This window comes from Agelaius phoeniceus, chromosome 2, assembly GCF_051311805.1.
Source record: "Agelaius phoeniceus isolate bAgePho1 chromosome 2, bAgePho1.hap1, whole genome shotgun sequence".
Taxonomy (NCBI): domain Eukaryota; kingdom Metazoa; phylum Chordata; class Aves; order Passeriformes; family Icteridae; genus Agelaius; species Agelaius phoeniceus.
This window is the reverse complement of record NC_135266.1, coordinates 20,652,335-20,680,094: the sequence shown is the minus strand read 5'-3', so window position 1 is coordinate 20,680,094 and position 27,760 is coordinate 20,652,335. Positions and strand designations below refer to the sequence as shown.

General features: G+C 40.8%; 1 protein-coding gene across 5 annotated transcripts in view; it reads left to right on the top strand.

The window, feature by feature from the left end:
- SHROOM2 (shroom family member 2) overlaps positions 1-27,760 on the top strand; it is a 116,043-nt gene that overhangs the window by 63,973 nt on the left and 24,310 nt on the right. The window contains exons 3-6 of one of the 5 annotated variants that reach the window (XM_077173212.1): positions 5,966-6,070; positions 8,179-8,310; positions 12,568-15,205; positions 17,101-17,204. In XM_077173212.1, coding sequence (XP_077029327.1) covers positions 5,966-6,070; positions 8,179-8,310; positions 12,568-15,205; positions 17,101-17,204 — 2,979 coding nt within the window. Of the gene's footprint in view, positions 1-5,965; positions 6,071-8,178; positions 8,311-12,564; positions 15,206-17,100; positions 17,205-27,760 lie in introns of all 5 variants that reach the window. The other 4 variants (XM_077173204.1, XM_077173216.1, XM_054654876.2 and 1 more) reach the window with 4 other exon arrangements.

Genomic DNA, 27,760 nt, shown 5'->3' with positions numbered 1-27,760 from the left:
GCTGTTTGTTATAATGCTGTTATGGCTGCAGTCATCAGTTGGAGATTAGGAACGGGATTTAATTTGGAACTAACAATTAATTCACCTGAAACTTGAGCTGCCCTGGGAGGTAAGGAGGGGGAGGTTACTTGGATGATTGTGCAACTGTAACCACCTTATGCCTTGGGCTTCCAACATGTTAAGGCAGCTGAGATTTCCTGCCCAGATTACAAGCTCTGTAATGTGCCAAAACTCTAATGTCTGTTTTAATCTGAAAATAGTTTTTTATGACAATAAAAAAATCCTTTTTATAAACCATGCTGTGTATCAAAGAGTGATTTACAGCTGCATAGCTACCTCAATTCGGTGGAAGAAGTAGAAATTTTTACGGGCACTTGTATATGTAATCCAGAAGGGGCTTCTCAGAAGAGGAGTTTTTGGGAGAGTTTGGATTTGGTTTGGTGGGATTTTTTTCATTTGTGTTTTTGTTGGTTGATTGGTTTGGTTTTGTTTTGTTTTGGGATTTTTGTTGGTTTGGTTTGGGATTTTTTTTTTTTTTTTTTTTGGTGGAGCAAATTTTTCTTTCAAATCTCTATTGTCCTTCTGAGACCAAGATGCCTCAAGGGAAAATTTCTACATGAAAAGCTTATTCAGTTCTTTAATAATGTGGAAAGTAATGTAATTTTTTACAGTATTACACTCATTTTTTGTCTTAGTTATGGCTAAGCCGGAGTAAATGGGTCCTGGATGCTGTGTGATGTGATCAGTATTTATTTGGAAGCTTACTTGAGAATTCCAAGCGCTGTGAGAATAGGCTGAGAAGCAGTATTAGAGTATTTAACAAGTGAAAGCTTGTAAAAAGATGAGCAATAAGACTTTATGTGGGCCTGTTGAGTTGGTTCTACTTCTTACTCCAATGGGGTTTTTTGGATGAAAATAACAATATTGTTTCTAATGGGGATCAGCACTATTGTTCTAAAGATTTACTTAATTAAATATTTCACTAAATGTTCCTGCAGTGCATCTGATTTAACCATTCTTTTGTGAACAAGCCAGATGGAAATCCAGACAGGTTTTGGCTTCATTTGAAACAGAGTTCCATTCAGGTGCTTTTTGTATTCAGGGAGTGACCCTGAAAGAAAGGAGGGGATGGTATGTGTTGTTTTTATAAAGCTCACTACAGATCTGCAGAGGTAAAAGACATGACCCTAAAGTATTTGCCATGATGATACTTACTAAGAGTTTTTTGGGTTTTTTGCTCACCATGAAAAGACATTTTACACATCTTAGGTTTAATCTCTATAATATAAAGTAAGGGTGTGATACCTCTACAGTTAAAATTTCAAGTCCTGATGTTTTTGCCTCTCCTGGAAAAGCCAGAGGCTAATGTATCTTCTGTCCTTACTTGAAAGGATGTTTTAGGCTCTCCTGGATGGGCAGTCTGTATGCTGGCAAAGAGTGTACTTTAGAAAAAGCATTTAAGTTGCTGCTGTCTAGCCCCAGGACAGTAGGAACTTGGGGCATCTAAGACAGAATCAGAGGGAAAGGCAGTAGGACAGGCTTAAGAGAAAGGGAAGGAAGTGGCTGAGGCTGTGAGGCTCTAGAAAGCAGCATAGAGGTGAGTCCATAAGTGGGTAGTGGGACAGGTTTTAGCAGTGCTTCAGTATATTGGGAAGACCAAAAAAGCAGTGGCTGGAGTGCAAAACCATCAGCCTGGTCAGAGAAATTGTGGATATTTTAGAACTAGAAAAGCCTAAAAAGTCACTTTGCATATATGTATAAATCTATGCATGAATCTATATAGATGCTCTGTCCTCACTTGGTTTGCTGTTACATCCAAAGATACATCTATATCTTTATGTCAGGAGACAGGACAACACTGAAAATGGCAAGGGGAATTGTACTGGACTTAATCAAGGGCTTTTTTATGGAATTGATAACAACTGGTTTAGCCTAAATTAGGATAACTCTTGCATGTATTTATTTACTGAGACTGGCACAAGAAACCATTCACATTCCTTACAGGTTTTGCTGCTGGGTGATAGCTTTTTGCCAGATTTTAGATACTTCATTTCCATATTTCCCTGGCAGATAGATCTGTCAGTGGTGACTACTGTAGCATGAAGTAATTTGATTTCTATGAATATAGCTGTCTGAGATAGATAATACCAAATATCTTTGTATAGGATGATGACTCCTTTGGTATTCTATAGAAAGGAATGTTTGTCTGTTTTCAAGAGAGGGTAAGAAGAAAGATCAAATTAAGTGCTCATTTAAAAAAAATATTTCTTCATTTTAGAAAAATCATCTAGCTCTAATCATGAGCTCCCATGTTAGGCAGTTGAATTAATTCTTCAAATCTGCAGTGACCAATACATATAACAGCTTCTGGAATGAAAAACAGTTACATTGTCAATTTCTTTTTATTTGAGGCCTCTGTGGGTAACTGCAGACTCATGGTAGTATTCAGCCTCCTTTTTTTTTTTTCCTGCCAAGGATTCAGAAGACTAACAAAATCCAAACATGTTTTTAATACATTGAATAAATTATTTTGCAGTTCCTTTGCAGTGGCTTTTTGCATACCCAGTTAATTACATTATATGTTGGTCTTCTGGTGTGTTTTAATTTACTGAACAAAAGATTGGTGAACTGCAAAAAACCCTCATGGATTGGGAATACTTTTGTTCCCCCAGCATATACAGATTTACTAAAAAAAATTTGTTAATGAGGTATTGGTATGTCTAGCCTACTGTTATTGTAAGGGAGGGGAGGTGAGAAAACTGAGAACTTTGAAGCTGTTTGGGATTTTTAAGTGGACAAACAAGAGCCCCTGTGCTGTCACTACAAATTCTTCACATGGAGTAAAAAAAAGAAAGAAAAAAATAACGTGTGAGCAGCTTGCTGAGGACACTGCAAAACCTGAACCTTTCCTAGGTAATTTGTGTAGCTGGCATGGGGCAGCATGTTAGTAACTGGTTCTGTTTCTGCAGGACAAACAAGAGCAGTGTGGTTTGGTTTATTGCCTTTGACACAATCTAAGGGCACCTTGTGAGCTGTACCTCACAGTGCAGTGCTTGGTGTGCTGCTTGTTTGAGAGTGCCAGTGATTGCACTTGACCTTTAAGCCTGTGCAGGTTTCCATTTTATCTCAGGGCTGCAGCCTTTCTGCATTTCCTTAGCCTTGCATCTTTGGCATGTCTTGTAGCCAATTACACTGGGATTAGGCAACATTTCTGGTTCTAGACAAGGTTTAAAATGACTGCCAGTAGTTTGGACCTCCTGCTGCAACTTTGGAAAAGTGAACTTGGGCTATTTTAAAAACAAAGTTCTTAACAACACAGAAAGGCTTTGCTGCACTGCTGAAAAGCTTTGAGTAGCACTGTGGTGAATGGAGGGAGAAGAGTTTTGTTTTGATAGCTGCTGTTCAGCATCACTACGCTGACTGGTTCCCAAATTCTTGTGTTTGTACCTTGAAACATGGTCTACAGCTTTCTGTAGAAACATAAGTGACTGAAAAGGGAATATATCTATTTTTAAAGAATCTTTAATATAAATGATTGCTACAACAGTTTTCACTCAAAGATTTAGGGCTGACAGTGTGTAACAGTAAGAGTTAAAAAGAACAGATGCTTCTGCTTTGGGATTTTTTTCCTGTCTTTGTAGATTCAGCTCAGTTCTGACTGAAGCCACTGACTTGTCCATCCTTTTACTTTTGAAAAATCGGGATTTCTTGTCTAAACCCAGGTTTTATTAGGGTGAAGACCCTACCTTGAGTACTGCATCCAGTTCTGGCATCCCCAGCCCAGGAAGGACAATCAACCTGTGGGAGTGAGTCCAAAGGAAGCCATCAAGTTGATTAGAGGATTGGAGCATCTCTTCTATGGGAAAATGCTAAGAGAACTGGCAATGTTCAGCCTGGAAAAGAGAAAGCTTTGGGGTGACATAATAGCAGTCTTCCAGAACCCAAAGGGAGCCTACAAGAAATTGGAGAGAGACTATTTTCAGGGGCATATAGTGACAAGACAAGGGGGAATGGCTTCAAATTGAAAGAGAGGAGGTCTAGATTAGACTCTTTGCTCTGAGGGTGGTGAGGCACTGGAATGGGCTGTCTGGAGAAGCTGTGGATGGCCATACCTTAAAAACATTCAATCATGGTTGGAAGGGGCAAATGGTCTGCTCTAGTGGAAGGTGTGCCTGCCTTCATCAGAAGGGTTGGAATGAGATGATCTTTAAGGTCTCTTCCAACCCAAACCATTCTTTGATCGATTCCATGATTAATTTATTGTCACAGCAGATACAGATGAACAGTGAGTGACACCACATTTGCAAGGACTGGCCTCTAATGCTCACTTGCGGTTAGATGTGCTGTGGGGAGCCCTGGCTGTCAGTGATGACTGCGGGTGTGGAGCGCAATTCTGCAGTCCTAGGGCTGCAGCCGCTAGGAGAAAAGCCACCACCGTGTGGTCACGGCAGCGTGTGCGGCTGTACCGGCCTGAGGAGGGCTCCGTAGGGATGAGCAACAATCCCGGCAGGAGGCGGAGGATCGCCAGTGACGGCGGCGCCGGAGCCGCGGCCTCCCGGGGCACGGCAGCCGGCAGGGGGCGCGCGGGGGGCCGGGCGGGGCAGCGAGAGGAGGCCGAGAGGGAAGGGAGGGGATCTCGGGAAAGGGCAGGGATCCGGGAAAGGGCAGAGATCTCGGGAAAGGGAGACGCGGCCCGTGGGCTTCGGGATAGCGGCACCGGCTGCCTCTGTCCCGTGCGGTGCCGCTGCTTGCGGGGAGAGCTGGGCTGCCTCAGGCCTGAGGTGTGTGCCAGCAGCTGGGCATTAGCTCGTTCAGCAGGGGGCTGCAATGAAACATTACCAGACTAATCAGATATTAGGAAGAAATTATTTAGGGTGAGGGTGGGGAGGCACTGGAACAGGTTGGCAGAGAAGTTGTGGATACCCCATCCTTGGGAGTGTTCAAAGCCAGCCTGCATGAGGCTGTGAGCAGCCAGCTCTAGTGGAAGGTGCCCCTGTCCATGGCAGGGGTGTTTTAAGTGAGTGATCTTAACTGACTTTAACTGATCTTCGAACCCAAACTATTTTATGGTTCTATGAAATAAATTCTAGCAATTGGTTTTCATTTGGATGCAGGCCCCTGGAACTGCCTGTCACATTTTTGCTTTGGTTACTCCAGATGCACAAGCCTGTATGGCAGGGTTACAACAGAGGTGCTATTCGGTAGATAAGAATGGTACAATTTTTGTTGGAGAAGGTGGTGCTGGGGAAATACACGCTTCTGTTGTTGTATCTGCTGGCTTTCTTATCTTTTTTCCTTTGTAACCTATCTTCTGTGCCTATCAACATTTTCCTTCCAGTAGCTTCTGTAAAAGCACTGGTAGAAAGACACTTTCAGTGAAATGCTTTTAATAATGCTTCCATTAATGCTGGAGGTTTTCTGAGTTGTAGGTTCAGATGATCTCATTCTGTCACTCAGAAGTAACAGAGGGGTATTACATTAGAATGTAAATGCTCAGCTTCCAGCTTCTTCAGTTGTCTGCAAAATATTCCTGTTTTGAATCTCTGAATCTTTTCTTTCTAGTCCTTCTATCCATTTGCTGAATTTTGGAATCAATTTTTATGTTGCAGTCGACATTTTAGAAAAAATCGTTCCTTGAAGTGCAGGATAGATTCTTACCATTTAATTAGAATTACTATCAGAAAGTACTGTTGACTGTGCAGAGTGAATTAATTTTTAGTCATGTGTGTGAACTTCCCAACAAAAGCAGATGTTTGTCTATGAGATTCCCCCTTCTGGGTATCCCACCAGTATTTTTAGGCTGTTCAGACCATTATGTCAAAAAAAAAAAAAACAAAGACCCTCTCAAAAATCTGTGTGGCCACAAAAACAGAAAATTCAACAGAACTTGTAAATTCTTGTCCACTTGACTTGCCTTATGACACAACTCAGTCCAGTCTGTTCCTCCCCTTGCTTGGCTGCTCAGGAAGATGAAAGTGGTGGTGGATATTGTAGCACAGAAAATGCCTTCTGAAAATGACATTCATGTAGCGAGGAACTATCTTATCAAGATCTTGACAAGTTCCATGAGGTACAGTACTGACTTACATGTGCATCCCTTCTGTTTCTTCCCAGTGCTTGGATTCCTCCTGCCATTTGTCAAGCCCAAACTGTCACAGAAGCCCTCTTCCCAACCTTCCTTTCCTTATGCTCCAAATGCTGCTTGTATTGTGCTAGTTTCCTAGTCTTGTGTTTCCTTAGCAGTACATCATACAAAAGTAATTGTCTCATAAAAGATAAACCTTTTCAGCTGAATGGATGCCTAGGAGATCTGCTGAATTTGCCTTACCAGGTATTTGTGGTATGCTGAGTTGTTGTCAGTACTGTTAAAGATGAGCAGTGGGGGGAAAAGTTCATGTGAAAAAAAGTTCTGTGTAGCTGAACAGTGGAATCATAACTTTTTCCAAACCTGCACATAAGCTTGGAGCAAGCAAGGATTGTCTGGAGCCTGTCATCGTATGGCTGAGCAGAATCTTCTGCACTTGTTTGCACTGAGAGTACTGGGGCTCCTCCACTATCCCTACCAAGAAGGAGCAGCTAGAGATGCTCTGCTTAATCGTTTTCTCTTTTGTCACACTGAGAAGAGTAGGCTTTTGTTTATGGAAACAATTACTTCTTTTTTTAGTCACAATAATGATGCTACACTTTGTAGTGAAATTACAGTTTCCCTGTAGAATTGTTATTCTCCTTTTGTAATCCTGCATGCAGAGTTTGGAAAGGCAATTGATCACTGATTTCTCCAGACCTTGCTGAATGTACTGTGAAAAGCCATGTACTCAGAGCTGACCTGTTTTGAAGATATTTGCTTTAGTTTTGGTCTCTAAATGCAGTGGTGGTCTGATAACAGACAAATTCATAAAAAGGGGGAATGAGTAAAAAAATGCAGAAGTGCCTTTTTACAGTTCAAATTGAAAATATGGAACACTTCTTCAGTGTAGCAAATTACTTAACCTTGGAGTAATAGATTTCTTAAGTACAGAAGTACATTAAAAAAATCTTAACAACTACGGGTCCTAGAAGGCTTTATTTCATACTTGGACTTCAAAAGATGGGATTTGTCAAACCTCATATTGCATCTAAATTTTAAATTACACTTTCTCCAGGATGAGCCAAGAAGAAGGGCAGGATGAATTACATTCGAAGAAGGTCCTGCTTCATTCCCAAGTGAGAGGGTCTAGACAAATGGCCTGTAATTGGCATCTGCTCACTGAAACAGAAGTAGCTGGATTCCGCCCAGAAGGCTTATTTAACCTTAGGGAAAAAAGAATGCACTTACTCCATGAGTGCTGAGAGCTGTAACAAAACAGCAAGTCCTTGGAAGGCAATGCAAGCTGTAGTTACTAATTCCTGAGCAGAAGGAAGGAGGTAGAGGAGTATGAAGCAGTTTTTCAAAACAGTTTTTAAGGTACATAACTCTAACAACAACCTATTGTTCGTACTTCTTAGAAGGGATCTCTTCTGTTAGGTGAGCAGGAACATTTGGAGGTGATATCCAAGTAGATATTTGGGGACTTACATGATTCACTGAACTGATACTGAGATGTATTCTTTAAAAAACAATCCCAGAAAACACCAAAACAAACAAAACCTCCCTGCATATCTGGGATGCCAAACATTTCAAGAGCTGAAGCAGAACTTGACTGGAGTTAATATGATTGCTTGTATCACTAACTTGTATGAAACAATATATGTGGCTTTAATCCTTCCTGTCATTAACTCATTTCTTCCCATAAGTTCCTCCTATATGCACGTACCTACAGTAAAATCTTACCAAAGCCTTACTGTTGGCAAGTTGTAAAAGAGTTCAAAGTCTAATATTAGCTTTAACTATTACAGCTCTGGATACATGTCAGGCACTTTAAAATTTATCAATCTCTGTTCCTTGTAAAAAACACCCACCTCGCCACCCATTAAAAAAAATAAATTGGTATTTCACTGCATCTCAAGCAATTTAAAGAAATGGTGATGTCTTTTCAAAAGTGGCATGCATGCACGTAGAAAGTTTTGCTGTCATTGAAAGTCATTATGCCTCAGTCCTATCTGTGAAATGCTTTACTGCTGCCCTGGTAGTTTTTTTGCTGCATATCACCTTATTGAAGTGTTGCATTAAAGCAGCACCTGTGCCTCTGTTGTTTTCAGAAGGAATGACCTAGCCTGCAGGCCGCACTCCTGGCACGCAACCAAATTTACCGAAAGTCAGCCTGAGGCAGCCACGTCACACCTCGCCTCGTCTCATGCCTGCGCCTCCTGGCACTCCAGCTACCATGCAAGGTGAGTCTCTGCTTGGGTTACACACATCCAGCTCCTAGCAGTGAGCCTACAATAACTCAGCTCATGTTGCTGAGGGGTTTTTATAAAAAACAACCAACGCCGAATCGTGGTGTTGTACTTCTTTAGAGTTGCCTGTCCTTGCAGTGCATGAAGGGGGAGTTGGGGAAGTTTGACGTGTGGATGAGTGGATTTCTGAACCGGTTTGTGATATGTGCGTGTGATTGAAAGGTAAGAAACTGGCTTTAAAGGCAGTCACAAGGTTCTGCTTCTTGCTCTGCATTTCCTTTCAATGTCCACTGGGAAAATCCTAAGGCAAAGTAACCATCAAAATTAACATTCATAAAGAGAAATAGGAAAGGGAGAAGAAAATAAAAATGCTGTTTCGAACAATTAAAAGGGCTTTTTCTAAAGAGAGGGTGCAGAATGCTTTACTGTTGCCTTTTATGGTATTACTGGTTCAATTAGTTAAACTGTCTTTCTGTAATCCTTCCCTGCATCTGTGATCCTCCTTGTGTAGAGAGGTAATAAGACCAATGATTTTCAGTCCCTGTTTAAAGCACTTTTATATTTGTTAGGTCACATTCAACACTAATGGAGAAAGGCTGACACCCAGGCAGTTTTAGCTGTGAAACTCTAAAGTTAGTTAACGCCTCTTTGTGTCTGGTTGCAGGTTCTTGTTTGTTTCCTGCTCCTAGGTGACGTTCTTTATCATTCTCATGAAAGATTTTCTTGTTTTTTGGGAGGGAGGGGGTGTTATTTTTTTTTTTGTCTTTTGTTACTTTTTCCTTCTCAGTTCCCATTGGCCCATAGTTACACTGAGCATTATGGAAAATTAGTCTGGTTTGGGAAATAGACTTTGGTTTCTATACTTAGTGCCGTGCATTCTCTGCTGAATCGTTACTTCTTGAGGTTAATGTTTTGTGCTAGTCAAAACAAAAGAACATTAATACTTCAGTATTTTATTTTATTTTTTCATCTCATTTTTACATTTAGATGAACATTTATGATGTTTTTACATTGTTTTCTTAGGAAACTCCCTACTGTTTTCAAGCTAAGTTTTTAATCTGCCCTTGAATAAAGTCGACAGAAAGGGGTTTTTTAAAATGTTTTTTGTAATACTTTATTAGTAGAAATTTTAGAAACTTTGATTACAATTTCTGCTGGTTTACACTGATTTAAAGTTTGTGTTTAAATATCATATAATAGATTTAGATTTAGGTTTTTAGGTTGATTTAGATTTGTAGATTCATTGATTTAGATTTATAGATTTTAAGACAGTAAAAGCCCTTGTACATAGAAACAAAATGCAGAAATTTCTAAAATCTTCTATAGGTTTCCTCATTGCAATGCTATAGCTAAAGAGTATTTCTGTCATTAATGAGTCTTCTGTACTAAGCTGTAAATCATTATATGCTTCCTGCTCTTCCTGGTGGTTGTCCTTGTACCTTGTGAAAGTAAAATATCACAAGATGTGTCTCAAGGTGTGTTTGATAGGAGCTGGATGTGTCCCAATACGTAAAATAGAGAAAAAAAATTGTTCCATGCCAGTTTGAAATGAGGTTTAGTCAGGAAATTGTGGGTGTAAAGAAAGAGGGGATGGGAATAGAGCAGTCCTCTCCCCTCACAAAGCAGAAAGAGCCACAACTGCTGGCAGACACTAATACTAATAAAAACAAGAGATTCTTTCTCACATGCTGCTGAAAGATTTAGTGGCCTTAGCAGAGTCTCATATCACAGTTCCCAGGTCACTGCCATCCTGAACCCCTTGGCTACCTGTGCTGTCCACTTAAAAGACAATATATTTGGGAGATTTGTTAGCCCTGGTGTCTCTTGTCCAAGACTGTTTCAGAGGCAGAGCTGCTTTTACCATGCTGCTGCTGGAGGATACCCAGCATTCCCATAGTGGCAGCCCAAGGATTTTGGTACTTTGGGGATCTCAGTTGCAGAGTGGGGTTCTTTGGGCTTGCTGATCTGCAAAAAGAAGTGAGCAGCCTAAACTGAGCTTTTGGGGCAGTTAGGGTCAGGTGCATCTGATTTGTAATCCCATGCAGTTGCTGAGAGGAGATAATTTCTATAAGGGTCCAGGAGCAGAAGCTCATTCCCCAGGGTTGGGATGGGTGTTTACTGGCCAGTGTGCCAAGGGATGGTGTTTGTAGATTATTCCTGGACTTCACCTGCCCAACTTTGACCAGCGGTGTACGTGCTTCTATGAATCTGCTCTAAAACAACCACTGAGAGATTATCCTGGGACGCCAGCCAGGCTCAGGCAGAACTGGCCTCTGTACTCTCTTCCATGTCAGGGTTCACAGGAGGATTGCCCTGCAGTTTAGGACCACAGGAGGCCATGCTTTGCAGTGACATGCCATTAGAAACCCTCCTGTCCTTTGAAGTGCTTGCTGCTTCTGCTGGGTTCCCATTAGGCATTCTCTAGCAGGGCTTTGACCTCCTGTGATGGTATCTCTGCTTCACAGTTGATACCAGCAGATTTACATGAGACCTGTAAACGGAGGCTTTCCTGCACAAGTGGCATCTTTCTGTTAATTGATGCCAGGGATCTGTTTGGATTTCATCAACTTAAAGGTCTCTTCCAACCTTAATGGTTCTATGATCTCCTTAGTGCTCAAGGGAGTGGGAATATCAGCAATTCTTAGTAATAGCTGACTTACATTATTCTTTTACAAAAAATCCTAGTAATGACCACAATACTTTTTACATGCAACACAGTATCAGCTTAATATGACAATTAAGACCTTTTAAAGGATTCAGCAAGATGTTTTAAATGCTGAAAATAAACAAATGAAAGAACGTAAAATCCCACAAGATGAGGCCATTGTTAGTGTATCTTGTTAATAAAATGCTTTTAGAAAATAAGCATAAAGCATATCTTCTCTTATTTCATATAAGTTGCTTTTGACCATGTTGTATAAGAAAAGAAGTTTAAAAGGCTATAGTAGTAGAGGGGAGAAAAACCAATTCTGTTAATAGTGAGTTCCAAAGAACTGTTGAGTTGACCTTTGCAATATTTTTTACAGAAGACCTGTATCACTCTTGGTATTTTTTATGTGGATTAATCTAATTTCGTTGCTAGCTTTCACAGGTCTTACACAAGATTTGATAGATGCTTCATATAATTATAGCTACAGGGAAGTAGAATAAGTCTGGGATTTCTACCAAGGGGCTTTGCATGCAAAGGCAAGAATTTGAATTTGGTATATAAAAGCAGGAGGAGCTGCCAGTGAAGTTCAAAGAGGGAGATGTGATGAGAATAATTGTCAAGACTGTCATCTCAGCATCAGTGTGTTGGATTGACAGGAGGTGGGTACTGTGAGAGAGAAAATAAATGAAACTAATTGAAACAAAACTTATGGGATAGGAAGGTAACAGAAGCAGCAGGATTTTGGAATAGTGTCCTTAGCAAAAGACCTGAAGAAAGTACAGTGTCAAAGATGTTGTTTTTATAGAGGAAAGAGTGGTAGGGAAAAACTGGTGGCAAGTAAGGATTCTTGAAGGTAAGTCAGAAGTTTGTTTGGCCATGCAGAGCTTTGGCATCTCCTCCTGAAGTTTTCCTGCCAGTGTTGTGGAACTGGGTGGAATAGAATGTTGTTTTAAGAGTGTCAGCTTGAGAGTGGTTTGAAACAACACTGCTAAGGTGCATGTGCAGGTGGTATTTGAGACAAATGCATTTTGTGTGTCTCTGCTTAAAACATCAAACCAATAGGCAGGTGTGGATGTATCTTTATTGGAGTAACTTATTGACAAGGGAATAACATCACGGGCTGAAGAAGTTTGGAGTCATATTTCAAAGATGAAGAGAGGAAGTACGTGAGTTTAACAGCTGGAAGAATCGGGGTGCCTGGAAAATAAGCTGAAAAATAAGTTGGTGTTTTTCCTGGGAAAGAGGGAGCTAATGGATCTCAAACTAAATTTTTCTAAAAGCAAAGTCAGCAAAATCAACAATTTGCACAGGGAAAAGGGACCATTCAAGGAGATAAATGCATATTACTTACTAGCAAACTTACATAGGGAAGCTGAGGTAGTTTACTAAGGTTTCAAGCTTTCAATCAGTGGTAGAGTATCAAGTTGGAGCCCTGACTTAGTGTTCAAACTTTGTTTTGTTAGATTGTTTGTCTTTAACTGCTGTGCAGATGGATTTAACCAATATTATTAAAATGGGTGGTTATAATTATGTTGTGGCATTTTTGGACATTTTTTAAATTTATTCTGACACTTCTTTTGTTTGTTTGTTTCCTTCAGTAGCTGTTCTTCTCATGACTTGTCAAACTCATGGGATCAGTCAAGTCTATACCGCACTTCTGACCAATTCAGCTCTTTGGGAAGTATGGACAGCTGGGACCACAATCCCCAAGTAGCCCAGTATGGAAGACTTTCTTCTGCAAGGTCTAATAGTAGCATTGATCATCTAGGGAGCCAAAGTAAGCGGGATTCAGCCTATGGATCTTTCTCCACAAGTTCCAGCACCCCTGACCACACTCTGTCCAATGCAGACACCTCTTCAACAGAGAACATGCTTTACAAAGTGGGGCCCTGGGAGACTGCTAAGCATGGAAGCAAGTCTGGACAGTTTTTGAATGACAGCAGTGGAACAGAGGACAAACCTGGGTATTTGCCAGCTCCCATCCAATATGAGAACAACAGGAGTCCTAGAACAGAGGAACACCCAGATGGCAAGCTCACTAGCTCAGGAAGATCCAGTTTTGGACCTGTCTGGTACATTCCTGATAAAAAGAGGTCTTCATCTCCTCCCCCGCCACCTCCACCTCTTCGTAGTGACAGCTTTGCTGCCACCAAGGGCCACGAGAAAGCCCAGGGCCCTGTGTACTCAGAGGGTGCCAGCACACAGCACTTTACAGCCCTGAACCGATCGCAGCCCAGGAGTGACTGGAGTTTGGAAACTGCAGAGCAGCAGCGACGGCCCTCCAGAGCATGTGACAAGAGGATCAGCAGCTCAAATTACAAATCTGATCTCAGTTCAGAACACACTTTTTCTTCAGCTGGTGACAAGTACAGCAGTAATGCAGGAACTGTGAACAAACTGCAGCCATCCTTGTCCAGCACCGACATAAGGTTTGCACAGTCGGCTTACTCGTACCACCACCAGCACCAGTACAGCGATGAAAGCACCTTTTATCACAGTGCAAGAACCTTAGCTGCACCTAAAGATCAGCAACATTACCTGTCCTACAGTGGCATTCAGGAGTTAACTACAGATAATTTTCATGGCTACAGTCCAAACCAAGCCAGTCTGCTCAACACTTCCTCTTTGAACAGTGCTGCTGAACAGAAGGTGGACAACACTGGACAAAGTCGATATTATTGTGTGACAGCAAAACAGCCTGCTCAGGGAAGCTCAAAGCCACTACAACTCAAGGATGACAGCTGGAAACCTGCAGTGGGAACTGATTTGCCACTTGGACCTCATGAAAATTCTGCAGTTATTACAATGGCCCCAAACCCAAAATACTATCTACCTCAACAGTCTATTGAACCTCCACTGACAAGGTGTGAGAACAGTAGTCATTACCCAGTGGACAGAGAGGGAGATGCTAGGTGTGCTGTAGTAGAAGAATCTAAAAAACCTAATCATACTGAAAAATCTGGACAAAAGAAAAGCTGTGAGAACAGCTCTGAGGAAAGTGAAACTAGGCATGGTCAGCAGGAGTATGTAAAGGGTTGTGTCCTTACCACTGAAAACAGATCTGCTCAGAAAGATTTTAGGTGGGGGAAAGATGAGAATAGCAAGATTTCTCCTCAGAGGACGCCAATGTTGCACTCTTTAGCTCAGGAAGGGAAAAAACAGTCTGACAACAACCCAGAAGTGGTATCAGAACGACAGACCTCATTTGACACTCACCTGTCTAAACAGGCACGAAGGAGTGATCGTTTTGCAACAACCCTCAGAAATGAGATCCAAATGAGAAGAGCAAAGCTGCAGAAAAGTAGAAGTACTGCTACACTAGTAGGGTCATCTGAAACAGAGGAGTGCAGTGAGACCTGGAAACCAGATTCAACAGGGAATGTCATCACATCCCCCGACACAAACTTTACCAGCACCTACAAAGATCACCTGAAGGAAGCCCAGGCCAGGGTTCTGAGTGCGACGTCCTTCAAACGCCGGGACTTGGAGCCCAGCCCCGCTGAGTATCTCCCCAGGTCACCTGAGCGGAAAACTGGTAGTTACAACTCTTCAGTACTGGCTTTGGTTTCTGAAGATACCTCTGGATTCCTTGAGGCTACACAAGCCAAACCAAATCCTACAGGGAGTGGCACTCATCACGTTTCTCGGATTGGAGCCAGGAAGAGGTTCACAACGGAGCAAAAACTGAAGTCATACTCAGAACCAGAGAAGATGAACGAGGTGGGCATGTCAGAGGATGAGCGCCGTGCTCATTGCCGTCCAAACGTATCAGAAGAAGCCCTGGGTTCATTTGCAGACAGGTGGAAATTTTTTGAAGAAACAAGTAAGCCTGCGTTTAGAAAATCATCACAGAAACCAGGTCCCCATGGTCTAGCAGAGGGACAGCCTGAGAGGCCAGATAGGAAAGCACAAGAGGGAGAGGAGCTCTGGTATGAAAGAAGAGATCAGGTGGCCTCTGTTGGACCTGAAACTGCTCATGCTTCAAAAGATAGTGTCCACCATAGCAGCAGCAATAGGGCTGCTGAGAGGATTGGGAAATCTGCACAGCCACGGCGCCTGGAAACCTTTGCAGAGTATGAGGCATCGTGGAAGGAGCAGTGGAAGCCAGTAGAGCCAAGGGGCTCAGGAAGGTACCACTCAGCTGATAATATCCTCGATACAGGCCATGAACAGCATGGGAAATCCCAATACTCCCATGAGAGGTCTAGATCATCCCCTTCCACTGATTTCTACAAACAGGTACACGTATCTTTTGCATTATCCTTTAAGTTGCCTAGTGTGGTGGAGGAAAGGAGGGGAAAAGAGAATTTTTATGTCAATTTCCAATTTAGGAACACTATGTAATAGTGGTATTTGACTTTTGTCAGTAAAGGAGTAAATGTTATAGGTAGCTATCTTAAGTAAAACAAGGAAGATCAAAGTTTGTGCTGCACAAGAGCAATTGGATCAAAATAATTTCTTGTGTGTTGTAGTTGGATAGAAAAAAATATGATTCATTTGCTAATGCCCTCTTTTTTACAATACAGATTTTGAAGGTTCAAAGAAATTTTCACCCAGACTTATTTTTTCATTGGTGTGGCTGTATTCCCTGTTTGAATTCTCTGAAACTATGAAGAAAAGTGTTCCACATGTAAATAATACATACTTTGTTTAATTTTTGATGGTCTAATAATTTCCATGGATTTCCTCTTTTTCTAAACTTGCTTCATGCAAAATTTCATAGGATTTCTGCCTGAAAAAGTTTAGAGATTACAAATATGCCTATTAATGCTAAAGCCACAGCAACAATGAAACTGCTTAATGTTTTGTTTTATGTCAGTTTGCTTGATTTAAGATGTATACATTTATTCCTTAGAGAGATGCCAAAAGTCTGTTCAACTTGCAAGTAAATATTACGTTAATTTTTAACCAATAGGGCCAGGCAATGGTTGGCAGGTGGCACTGGAAGTAAACAGAGAAACCAAGTCTCTTCAGTTCTCCGTTAAAAGATGTTGTTCAAGCTACTATGAGATTGCCTGATATGTATAAGGAATCATAGTGTGTTCAACCTGTGTTGAACTTTGCCTTCTGCAAGAATAGAATTGAAGCAAAGCACTTGTATATTACTTCTTCTGTATTTTCCCCCTTTTAATAAAAACATTGCATACATACATACACAGTTCACCTCTGTGTGTGTGTGTGTGTGTGTAGACATGGAGTAGAATGAGAATAGCTCAAAGAGAAACAAAAATGTTGATCTCTGAAAGTTGTTGAGTGTCTTTCCATAAGTTTTTTGTGTCTTTAAGTTTGGCAAAAATTCTTTCTGAACTCTATGTGCAGACTTAACTATGTGGATAATTTACTAGGGTAGGGATTGGAAGCACTGACAACATTCACCTAGAAGTTACTTTGAAAATTAAATTCACTGAATTATTAAATAATTGCCTACCCAGGCAATAATCTATTCCCTGTATGCATTTCTGGTTTATTAGTCAGTGCTCTTAAGTTCAGTATAGACCTCCTGGGGCAAAAAGCAGACACCTGTTTAGACACCTGGAAAATATGGTGATAAGTGCATTGAAGATGCCTACAAGAGACTGAAGTAAATAAAGACGTTGTGATTCAGATTATTCCAGTGCTAATGTGCAATTAAATTTCCTGTAGGTTCAGTGTTTGTAATGCAAAGCTATGCTTTGGGTGGGGTTGTTTGAAGGTAGGGAGATAATAATGTTCTGGAACAGCACTGTTGGTGTTGTACTGAGAAACTGAAGTACTCACATGGGGATTCACAATCTGGTGCATACTTGCATCTCCTAAAATGTGAGCAACTCTTCTGCAACTTCTGTGCCTCTTTTTTTGTTTGTTTGTTTTTGCCAAATGGAAGTTGCAAACGTTTATAAAAATGTTAAGCTCTTCTATAGATCAGCAGAGCAGAGCAGCAAGGCGAGCACAGCCAGGTCGGGAGTGCAGCGCAGGAGGTCACAGAGCACGCTGTACTGCTTAAAACCAAACAGGCTTAAAACATGCTATGCTGTTGACTTCATGTGTATTTGAACAGAGCAAACCCACAAATAAGAGGTTCCATAATCACAGATTTTTTGGGAGTCTGAAACACGATGACTTGGTTTCTTACTTGTACTACAAACCTCTTTTAGGAAGTATCAGTTGAAGTAAGGAGGCAAGCAGAGGATTTAAAGGAAGATGGGGAGTGTATTTTCTCTAACATTAACAAACTGGATGAGAGGAACTGCACTGTAAGGTAAGTACAATGTTTCTTAATTTTTCTCTCTAAAAGATTTGGTTTTGACCAATCTTTTTGACAAATTTCTGTGATCTGATCTTTTCCTGACTCAAACTGCAAGTTCTGCTGTGATGATTTCAGAGTTTCTGCAGTGCCTTCTTCCCTTATTTCCCTTCTTCTGCCCAAATAGTTCAATGTGCATGATAGAATTAACATTGGGACTGAAATTTTTGGGGACTCTAGTGTGAGCTTAAAGCAGTTGTTTAGTGTTGAGCATATTATAGTTTGTTCAAAGGCAGTTGATTCTTATTTGTGTGCATGAATTATTTGTGTGATAGTTATGGATGTTTGGGGGGTAGATGGGGGCCCTGGGGTTCCCCAAAAGAGATTTCCAGTATTATCCTTGGCAAAGACAGCATGCTGCTGAAACACAGTAGTACTGTAAATTGGTCTTTGCTTTCTTGTGGCTTTACAGAATACAGCACATGAATAGAAGACAGTAAATTTTGTTTCACTGTTTGAAGAGCTCAGATTTTCTCTGTTAATCCATGTATTAATATATATACAATGTTGTCAAAGATGTGACTGTATGCACAGTGTGGTTTAAATCCATTAAAGGTCTAGCATGCTGAGGGTTGTCCTCGTCCTGGCCCTGATGTGGTGTAAGCAGTGATTTCAGATGTGGTGTAAGCAGTGATCTCAGCAATCGCTGATTCTGCGGCTTCTGAAGCCCAGCTGAGGTTGTGCACATGCTGCTGCTGCCAGGTCTGACAGCTCTGGGTTTCATAACAGAGGGAACCCATGCATAGGACAAAAGAACCTCTGTAGGCTTTCCTCAGTTCTGTAAGTGGTATTAATCCCTCCAGGGAGAGGAAATTATCAACTATAGCGAACACACACTCTAGCTGTGACCCTAAAACCTTGTAAAAAGTTAGTATTTATTTGTGGGTTCATATGACTGTATTTTGCATTGCTTATGGCTTAGCTGAAGAGACCACCCCCTGTTTTTGTAGTGTTTGGTAGCCCTTTGTACTTAGGGCAGCGATTCGCAGATGAGCAGCCCCCGAGGGTGGAGTGTGCGCGCCCCGTGGGGAGGGCAGAGGGAGGCGGCGGGGTGGGCAGGAGGGGCGGGCACGATGCGGGAGCGGCCGCGCTGCTGTGGGCGGGCGGCAGCTCCGGACGAGAGAAATGCTTCCCATCTACCATTATTCACAAAAGCATGTGAATAATACTCCTACGCCAGCATTTTAGCAGTGTTTGTGCAGCACAATTCTTGCTTTATAATCATGGAATCCATAACAATCACATGACTGGGCACCAGCTGCAGTAACTTTTTTTTCAGCTGGAGCCCATTTTGACATACTATTTCAGATGTGGTATTTGGCTATTTTCGTGCATTACAGAAGGTTTTGTGAAATGGTCTCTTTGTCTCAACATTGATATGCAGAGGCTTGATATGCCTTCTGTATTCAAAAAACTGATTAAAATCCCTCATTTAGGCATTTAATTCCTGTGTTGTGAACTACCGCTGCGTGATAATGAATAGCTGCCTTATGGGAAAGAATATATATTTCTGTGTGCTCCTGTTTTACAAGGCATTCTTGTGCTCAAAAGGAACTGGCCTCATGGCATGGATTTTATGATCATTTTACGATATGAGCTGCCCTAAAGGCATTTAGCTTTCTATTTTTAAAATCTAGCAATCTGCAAATGGCTAGCAAATCTACCTAATTCAGGGTATATTCTAGAACATGAATAGTAACCAAATCTGAGGTCTTCCTTATGGTCATATTTAATACTCTATTTTTAAATTTATGTTTGGATTAAATAGCTGGCAGCTGTTAATCTGTGCTACTGAGACCTGTGTGCTGTGGTGGCCTTTGTGCTACCAAAGTCGGTGTGATGGGGCTGAACACAGGAGTGGCCCTTCTGCACTTGTGGGCATGAGATTTGCGGGAACCCAAGCTGAGAGACACCTGTGGAGTCCATGGGTGCTTTCTCCAGGTTAGAGACTGTCCTACACTACAGGGTGCCTCTGTTCAGTTGTTTTGAGAAATGAAAACAATATTAACTTGAAATAAACTTTGAATAGCTACCATTTACAGCTTCCCTGATTATTTTCCTCAGAAATATGAAATAAGAGTTTTTTTGCTACAGTATTTCCTTGGCTGTTCTTTTTTAGCACACAATTGTAAAATGTAAATTAACAGTACTATGAAAAATTGGGGGCAGGAGGGAGGGGGTGGTGTGTGAGTATTGAGTTGATGAAGATAGTTTGTGAACCTTTTTCATCTTTGAGCTCTGTTTTTCCCCTCTGAGGTTACTGATTGCTTCCAGTGAATTCAGGTTGTTTCATCTCCCTTTTTAGAACAGCTGCACCATGTTCTTCCGAACTGCAGTATTTAATAGTTTAGGGTATTACTTTTGTAGGAAGAGAAAATAGTGGTCCATAGCAGCTATTGTCATCTCTTATGGAAGAACCAAACCACTCTTGTTAGGAACTTAAAGGGATGCAGTCATCTAACATGAGATGAGTGTTTTATACCGAGGGGTTGCTGTGATTCTATGGATGTTCTTAACTTTAGGACAGCTTAAAAGAATTATACAGTTTGGCTGATCTGTAAAACAAAAAAAAATGCTGCTTTTTATTTTTGTTATGCCTCTTTCTATTTCAAATTAGTTACAAAAGCTTACCTTTTTACAGATATGAAGTCTGTGTTTCTTTAAACATGTCTCTCTTTCTGCATTTGTAAAATTACTTAAACTGATTATATAATTGCCTTCCTTATAGAAGTCTTCACAATTTCTAAGCTGAAATAGACTTTCAAAAAGTTAAAGAAGGAAATGAATGCTCTGACCAGTAGTCTCTGGCTTCCTGCAGTATGACATGCACACATAAGTCATTCTGCATCAGAAGACTCATGCTTTATGATCTAATACTTAAGATTGCCATCTACTAGAGATGTTTACAGCCATTGCCATTATTTACTTTCTAAGAACATTTGACTACTAGCTCTATTAATTTTTTCCTGTGATGTCTGTTAAAGTTACATAACTTCAAAAAGTGAAAAAGGATATCTGAGATCACAGGCTGCAGAAAATATTTCAACATTTAATAGATGTCAAGTCCAAGAGCATATGCATGTTAAGTGTAGGACCACAGTGTGACTCAACTCTAATTAAACACTGTAAAACACTTTCAGTGTTTTCATACCTTAGTAGTTACTCCTATTTGAGTTGAGCTCTTAAAGACAGAGGAACAACCTTTACAATACAAAACCAAAATAAAAATAATTTCTTAATGCTTAAGTTGTCCTAAATGCCCAAGTATAATGTTCTAGAAAAATCTTTGATAATCCAGAAACAGGAGCCTATAGACATGTCCCTAAGTTTTTTATTAGACTCTTTACAAAGAAGATTTTTCAACACCTGGTGAATATCTAGGCTCCATACTCACCAAGAGGAGCAGCAGATTATTGTGCAAGGAAGGAGGAGGACTTTCAGCAGCACAGGAATATGACTGATCTTATGTCTTCTGAACTGAGTGAGATGGAAAAGAATTTAAAAATTACCAGTCGTCCATTTGTGTCTGTGTTTATCTGTATCATGCATATGTGGATATTTGTGTGTATATATATACAGACATATATAATATACATGTATATTGATAGTTATTTCTCTTAGCTTTTTCTGATTTGTGACCATTATAGGGGTTGGGGTTTACATATCTATGAGGACTGATTAACAGTGGGGAAAAAAACCCCAACAATCCACAATACACATTTGGACAAATTAGTTTCCTCATTTCCTTAGACAATGGTAGATGGTGTAAATTATTCATTGGAAAGATTCTTAGAAACTACAGTTTTTCATAACTCCAGAAATTTTAAATTCTAGATTTTATTTGGGTTTCTTTTACTGTGATGTCAAAGAAATTAACAAAGTACCAATATACAGTGTTAGGATCAGCTTATCTAGGAACTGAGCTACTGAAATACAATAGTTGAAGCATTGAAAGTGTTTTACAGTGTTTAATTAGAGTTGAGTCACACTGTGGTCCTACACTTGACATGCATATGCTCTTGGACTTGACATCTATTAAATGTTGAAATATTTTCTGCAGCCTGTGATCTCAGATATCCTTTTTCACTTTTCGTTTTTATATGTAGCAAAAGGGCCATTTCCTTAAATAGTTAACAAGACCTTTTGCCAGCATTACGTTGCATATCTATTTTAAACTTCTTTATTAAGAATCATAAAGCCCTAGAATAGTTCAGTTTGGAAGGGACCTTAAAAATCATCAGGTTCCAACCCTCCTGCCATGGCCAGGGAGCTTTCCACTAGACCAGGTTATTCAGAGCCTCATCCAGCCTGGTCATTGACACCTCCAGGGAGTCCACAGCTTCTCTGGATAACCTGTTCCAGTGCCTCACCACCCTCACAGTAAAGAGTTTCCTTCTAATACCTAATCTAAACCTGCCTCCCTCCGTGTTAAGGCCATTCCCCCTTGTCCTATCACTTCATGCCTTTGTGAAAAGTCTCTCTCCAGTTTTCTGGTAGCCCCCTTAAGGTACTGGAAGGTGCTGTAAGGTCTCCCTGGAGCCTTTTCTTCTCCAGCTGAACAGCCCCAACTCTCTCAGCTTGTCCTCAATGAGATGTTCCTGTCCTGTGGTCATAGTAGTGGCCCTCCTCTGGACACATTCCAGCAGGGCCACATTTTTCTTCTTTTGGGAGCCCTAGAGCTGAATACAGTAATCAAGGTGGGGTTTTGCAAAAGCAGAGGAGAGGGGGAGAATTCCCCTCCCTTGACCTGCTGGACAGACTGCTTTTGATGTAGCCATCTGGCTTTCTGAGCTGGTAGTGCCCACTGCCAATTCATTATTGAGCTTTTTGTCCACAAATGCCCCCAAATCTTTCTTCCCAAGGCTGGTCTTGGTCCATTCTCAGCCTGAACTTCTGCTTGGGATTGCCCTGACCCATGGGCAGAACCTGGCACTTGGCCTTGTTGACCTTCATGAGGTCAACAATAAATTACTCATTTATTGTTGCAATTAGCAGTCAATCTGTGAGTTGCTTTTCCTGATTGAACATTGCAGGACAAGTAACTCTCAGGCATTGAAGGACTTACCAAGACATTACCAGAGCTATGTAAACAAAATGTTTTCTCCCTTTTCTGTGTGAGGAAGAAATAGTATGATCTTGTGCAACTGCTTCCTTAGAAATCAGTGGAAAAATTACTTTGGCAAACATTTCATGCATGTGTTAACAAGGTCCACAGAGCTTTCTCTTCTCCAGGCTGAACAATTCCAACTCTCTCATCATGTCTTCACAGGAGAGGTGTTCCATCCCTCTGTCACCTCCCTGGAACTCTTCTGGACTTGCTCCAGCAGGTCCATGTCCTTAGCATTTCTTTATCATGAGATACAGATTATTAAGGCATTTCTCAGACCTTTTTTTTTTGCCAGTGTTGTCATTGTGTGTGACATATAGCAATGACACAGTACAGTCTGGGCTGCTAAAAGTTTGTATTTTGTTTGAAAATGGGAAAAACCTACTGTAGCTCTTCCTGTGCATATAGAGGAGAGTGAGCATCTATTCATATATGAGAAACCCCTGTAACCTTTCATCTTCCTTAGGTTTCTGTGAATGCTTGTAATTAGTACAAGTTTCACTGCCATGAAGTTTCAGTGTACTGGTTTATGTGACTGACTAATAACAGATACATAAATATCTCACTCTGAGACAGTGGAACCTTGAATCACTGGTGCACAATGGCAGCTGATGGGTGTCAATGCTTAAAGGCAGGCCAAAGGTTTACCTAGACAGGTTTTTTTTCTCCATGTGAACCAGCAGCAGATGCTTGGAGGGGCAAACAGAAAACCAGGGCAAACCAGGAGCCATGCAGCTGAGTATCTTGTCAAGCCTCTGCTGGTTTGCCTATCTTTGAGCTTTGTTTTATTTTAGGGGGTTGGTTTAATTTTTTACTGCTGTGAAGTACAAAGATTGTATGTTCCTAGAACAGTCTGAAATTCAGCTTTTCCTTCTTGTGTAGCAGTAATTTTTATTGTACATCATTGTAAAGGTTGGTGGAGTACAGGGAAATCTCTCCTGTGGGTTACTTTGCATTTATTAAATCTGAATAATTTCCTCATAGCAGCAACTGCTGCCACCTAGTTTTTCACCCCTTTTGTGAATCATCTATATCTAATGAGTTCTGATGTGAATGATGTGATGAGATGAGTAAGGACTCTGTCTCATGGGAGTCAAATTTTTAAGAGCCTCAGGTGAGATTAAATTTAATTTTCTAACTCATCTAAAAATCCAGCATCTGTCATCCAGATCACTCTTGTCCCTATGTGTAGTTACTCTAAGATTGGTAGTGCATCCAAGACATATCTTTTCTACACATGCCCAAATTATTCTTTGTCAATTTTACTCATTAGTGCAGCTGCTAAATCTCTTCATAAAATTTCTACTTTTTTGCTTATTTCAGATGTTAAGTTCATGATTCTGAAGTTCTCCAGATTCATAGTGAGATTTTTTTTATTCTTGCTCTCTTTCCCTCATTCTTTCTCTTCAGCACCCTCACACCTTCCCTCCCCCAACAGTGAGTGTGTCACTGTGCTCGAGCAGCTGTCCAAGTATTACAGGAGTGGGTGGCTGTGCATCACAGATCCCAGTTCAGCAATTTCCTGTGGAAGATTCAGGTGATTGTCATATGGCCCAGGTAGCTTATGACAACCCACTCCTAATGGTGTGCAGCATCTGAAAATAGTTCCTGCAAAGGCTCTTCTTGCTTGTGGAGTTGTGAAGGGGAGACCGTGTCCATTTTTTGCTGCAGCCTTATTTTCTTTGTATTCTTACTCTTGTACTTTCATCCCTACAATCTGTTTGGCAGATATCTGTGTTTGAAGAAGTGCTTTTTTTCCCCTATTTTTTTTAAATCCTAACACTTTTAGGGATTTGTACCTCAGCTTTTGTTTTAAAATTTCTTTATTTACCATATTTTGCTTATGCATCTGCTTTGCTAGGTTAGTTCTGGATTTTCCTCATTTGAGTAGGACCTAAGTTCTCTGGGGGATGTTCCTTTTAATTCCTATTTAATCCAACCTTTGGAGGAGGGCAGAGAGAGGGAAGGAAGAACGGTGGTTGGGTGTTTCAGTAGGTGTTACACATTTCCTCTGAGTTTCATATATTGTATCTTCAGTTGCATGTTATCTCTTAGCATTATACCATCTGGCTTGTTCTCTTAAAAAATATTCATCTCATGTATGGAAATGTCCTTTTCAAAATTAAATACCACTGTGTGGATTCTTAATCTTTCAAAAAAGATTTCTCTAAATGCATATGGCCACTGGCACAGGGTAGCTCTTCAAATAGTAAAGTTTTGAACCAGATTCTTCCCATGCCTCAGGATCAAGGCAGAAGTTGCATGATAAATTGTCCCACTTGTAGTCTTTTTCTTCCTCTTGTTGTCCATTTTAAAACTTCCAGGCTAGATGAGCTGAGAGATGTGTGGGCATCTTCATAAGCATCACAAATGCATTATTTTGGGATTCGGAGGTTGGTTGTGGCTAAATAAATTGTTGGAACTTGCAGGCTCCTGCCACTGCCTCCCCATTCCTCACTCTGCTGGCAGCCGGCGGCTGTCAGGTGTGCGTCCTGCAGATCACTGGGATGCTCCACTCGGGCTCACCAGCAGCTCAGTAAATGGGTGCTGGACTGCCTCCAAAACCTGGGCTTGGTTTACACTACTACAGTAATACAGCCCTGTTTCTCCCCCATCCAATTGGTGCATTCTCCACACCCTTGAAAATGTGGACTCTCCCTCTACCTTTATTAGGTGAACTTTGAATCCCTGTTTCTAAACTTGAGGGTGGCTACCCTATCTCACATATCCCTTTTTTCTACTTGCAGCCTTTTGCTACCAAGTAAAGTTATTTTTGCTTTAATTGCTCCCGGCACATCTGTTCTCCCTGTGCATGCAGTGTCAGCCAGGGGTATGTGAGGCCATCATGGGCTGATGAAAGGAAGTGTTGGAGGGTGGTTTCTTCTTAAGGAAAGTTTCCTCCTCTGCCCCTAAAGGTGTTACCAAGCATGAGTAGTTGGAAGAAGTCCTAAACATTATTCTGAACTTCTTGAGTGTGAGTGAAAGAACACACAGAAGTGTTTGTGGAGAGAGAAGCAGATAAATTTGTATACATTAGTTCATTTTTGTATTCTGGTTTGATCTTACTGCTTTTCCTGGAAAAAGGATTAGAATGAAAACCATCTAAAGATATTTTTTGTTGCATTGCTTGAAATTCAGCTATCTTCATGTAGCCCTGTTGAGTATGGAGATTTAGAGATAATGTAAGATATAGTCTCCAGTGGTTAAAGTCATAAAAGCATCATGTGCTGATTCATTGTAGATTTTATTTTCCCTTAAGTTACTTGATGAAAAGCATAATTGGAAATAGGTGATTGATTTGTCTCCTCAGTGTAGCAATTCATGCATTTCTGACATATGGAGTGGCTTTATGGTGTTCTGGTACTAAAAGCTAGCCTGTGAAATGTTCACTTTCTGCTATAAGCCCTTAGGCAACATGGTTATGGTTTGCTGTCACGCAGGAGACTGTTTATATCAGTAAATGTGAGTGAAGTTTTGTGCTAAAAAGTAATGTGGCAGCTATAGCTTCCATTTCCCTGCATGGACCAGCCAGACTTGCTGCAGTCTGTTAACCAGTTGTATTGTATTATGTAAACTGGAATTTTTTCTTGAAGTCATTTTCTCTCTCTGTTGAAATCAAATAGGCAGAAAAATTTTAGGGGAAGTTATTTACTGGATATCTAGCTGCTCTATGTGGTTTTGTGTACATTTTAAATAACATTTTCCTCTTAAAGTGGGTCATCTTTAAAATTATCTTTTCATACATATTAAAGCCTTATCCACAACTTTTCTATTAAGTCTTTAATGTGTTCTTGTAGATAAATTGAAAGGAGCTTGAGCTTTGCTCTGATGAAAGCCATGATGCCTTCTAAAGATGGAGCGTGGGGGTGGCAATGTGTTCATGCAGCATGAAAGCATTCAGTTCTTTCCCTGCAGAATCTCCTGCAAGAGAGGGCGCCTGTGCACACAACACATGCAAAAAAAATTCAGGCTGGAGGGCTGTTGATGAACTCTCTCCTCTAGAATTAGACTTGGTTATTTGAGTGTTGTTCAGAAAGGAACCTAGTGACACACTGATCTTTTAAAATCATTGTAAATAGTTAAAACTTGCAGAGCTGTAGTTGTGGAAACGCAGATCATGATTTTCACAAATGAAAACCCTTAAAAAATTAAAGGACTTTTAAGTTTTGGGGGGGGGTTTTTTTGTTGGTTTTTTTTTTTTTTTAATAAGCAAATCCAGGAGGTGAGGGTGGGGGAAAGGAAAAGCTTTGAAGTCTCTGAGATCTTTTCCCTGAGGTCAGAAGTTTCTGGTGATGTAACATACAATACAGACTAAGCCTTCACTTATCAAGGTTAAAGTTGACAGAGCTTGTATGAACTTGTCAATCATAGGAAGCAGGCAAAAACAAGCCAGCTGTTGTAAGGCATGGCTTTGAAAATCCTCTGTGTTACAGTAAATGAGACACAGAGGTTGAGACAGATTCAGTTCTGCAAGGCTTTCAAACTGGCTGGCACATTTGCAGGGATGCAAAGCTCACATATCCAGTGAATATGGGTAAAAAACTGTAAATTCTGGTAAGATTGTCTTGTCTTTAGTGTTAAAGCATGAAAGAAATGGCTAGAAGTGTGTGCCTTATTTACCATTTTTTTGTCAGTTGTGAACAGAAATTTGCAGTGTTAATTCATACAGTATTTCTTTTGTTCTTCAGGTCTTTGAGAATAGGCTGCATCTTCTGCCTCTATCAGCAAAAGCTACAGTAGCAAATTAGCAATGCTGCAATGCTTGGTACAGAATTTTATGTTGCTTAGTGCAATCGACTGCTGTGTTTGCTGATGGGTTGGGAGAACAGGGGGAAAACGTGAGTTAATTCCAGCTAAGATGCTCTGTGTGCATATGCTCGCACACACGCGCTGTTTTTAGCAGCTTTTGTTTTCACAGTTGGCATCATGCACACTGGAATTAGAAGGCAGTGCCTTTGGAAAATACTTGTTTTCTGGACTGAGGGCTGCAGTGCCGTTGTTGTGGCTCAGGGTGCCAGGCTCAGGGTTCCTCTCGGCTAGGGGTGGTGCGAGAGCTTTTCATCTTGTTATTTGCCTGGCAAGCCTGTTACTGTGAGTACAGGCTTGCACAGAGACCTTTCCACAGCAGCAGGAGCTGTTAGCTGGGAGTCTAAGAGAATTGGATGTGACTATCAGAAGCAAGCGGGTGAGTGTGGCTCAGAGTGAAGAGATGGCTATTGAAATGTGTGCATGCTAATTAATTTAAATAACTGATTTAGGATTTTTTTTTTCCTTTAGAGATGAGCTAGCTATGTGTTCTTTTTTGGTGAGAGAATGCCTGTGAATCCCAGGTGACCTAGTTGTTATTCATAAAGTGTTTCATTTTATAGCTTGTCTTCTGTTACCTAATTCTTGTTCAGCTGCA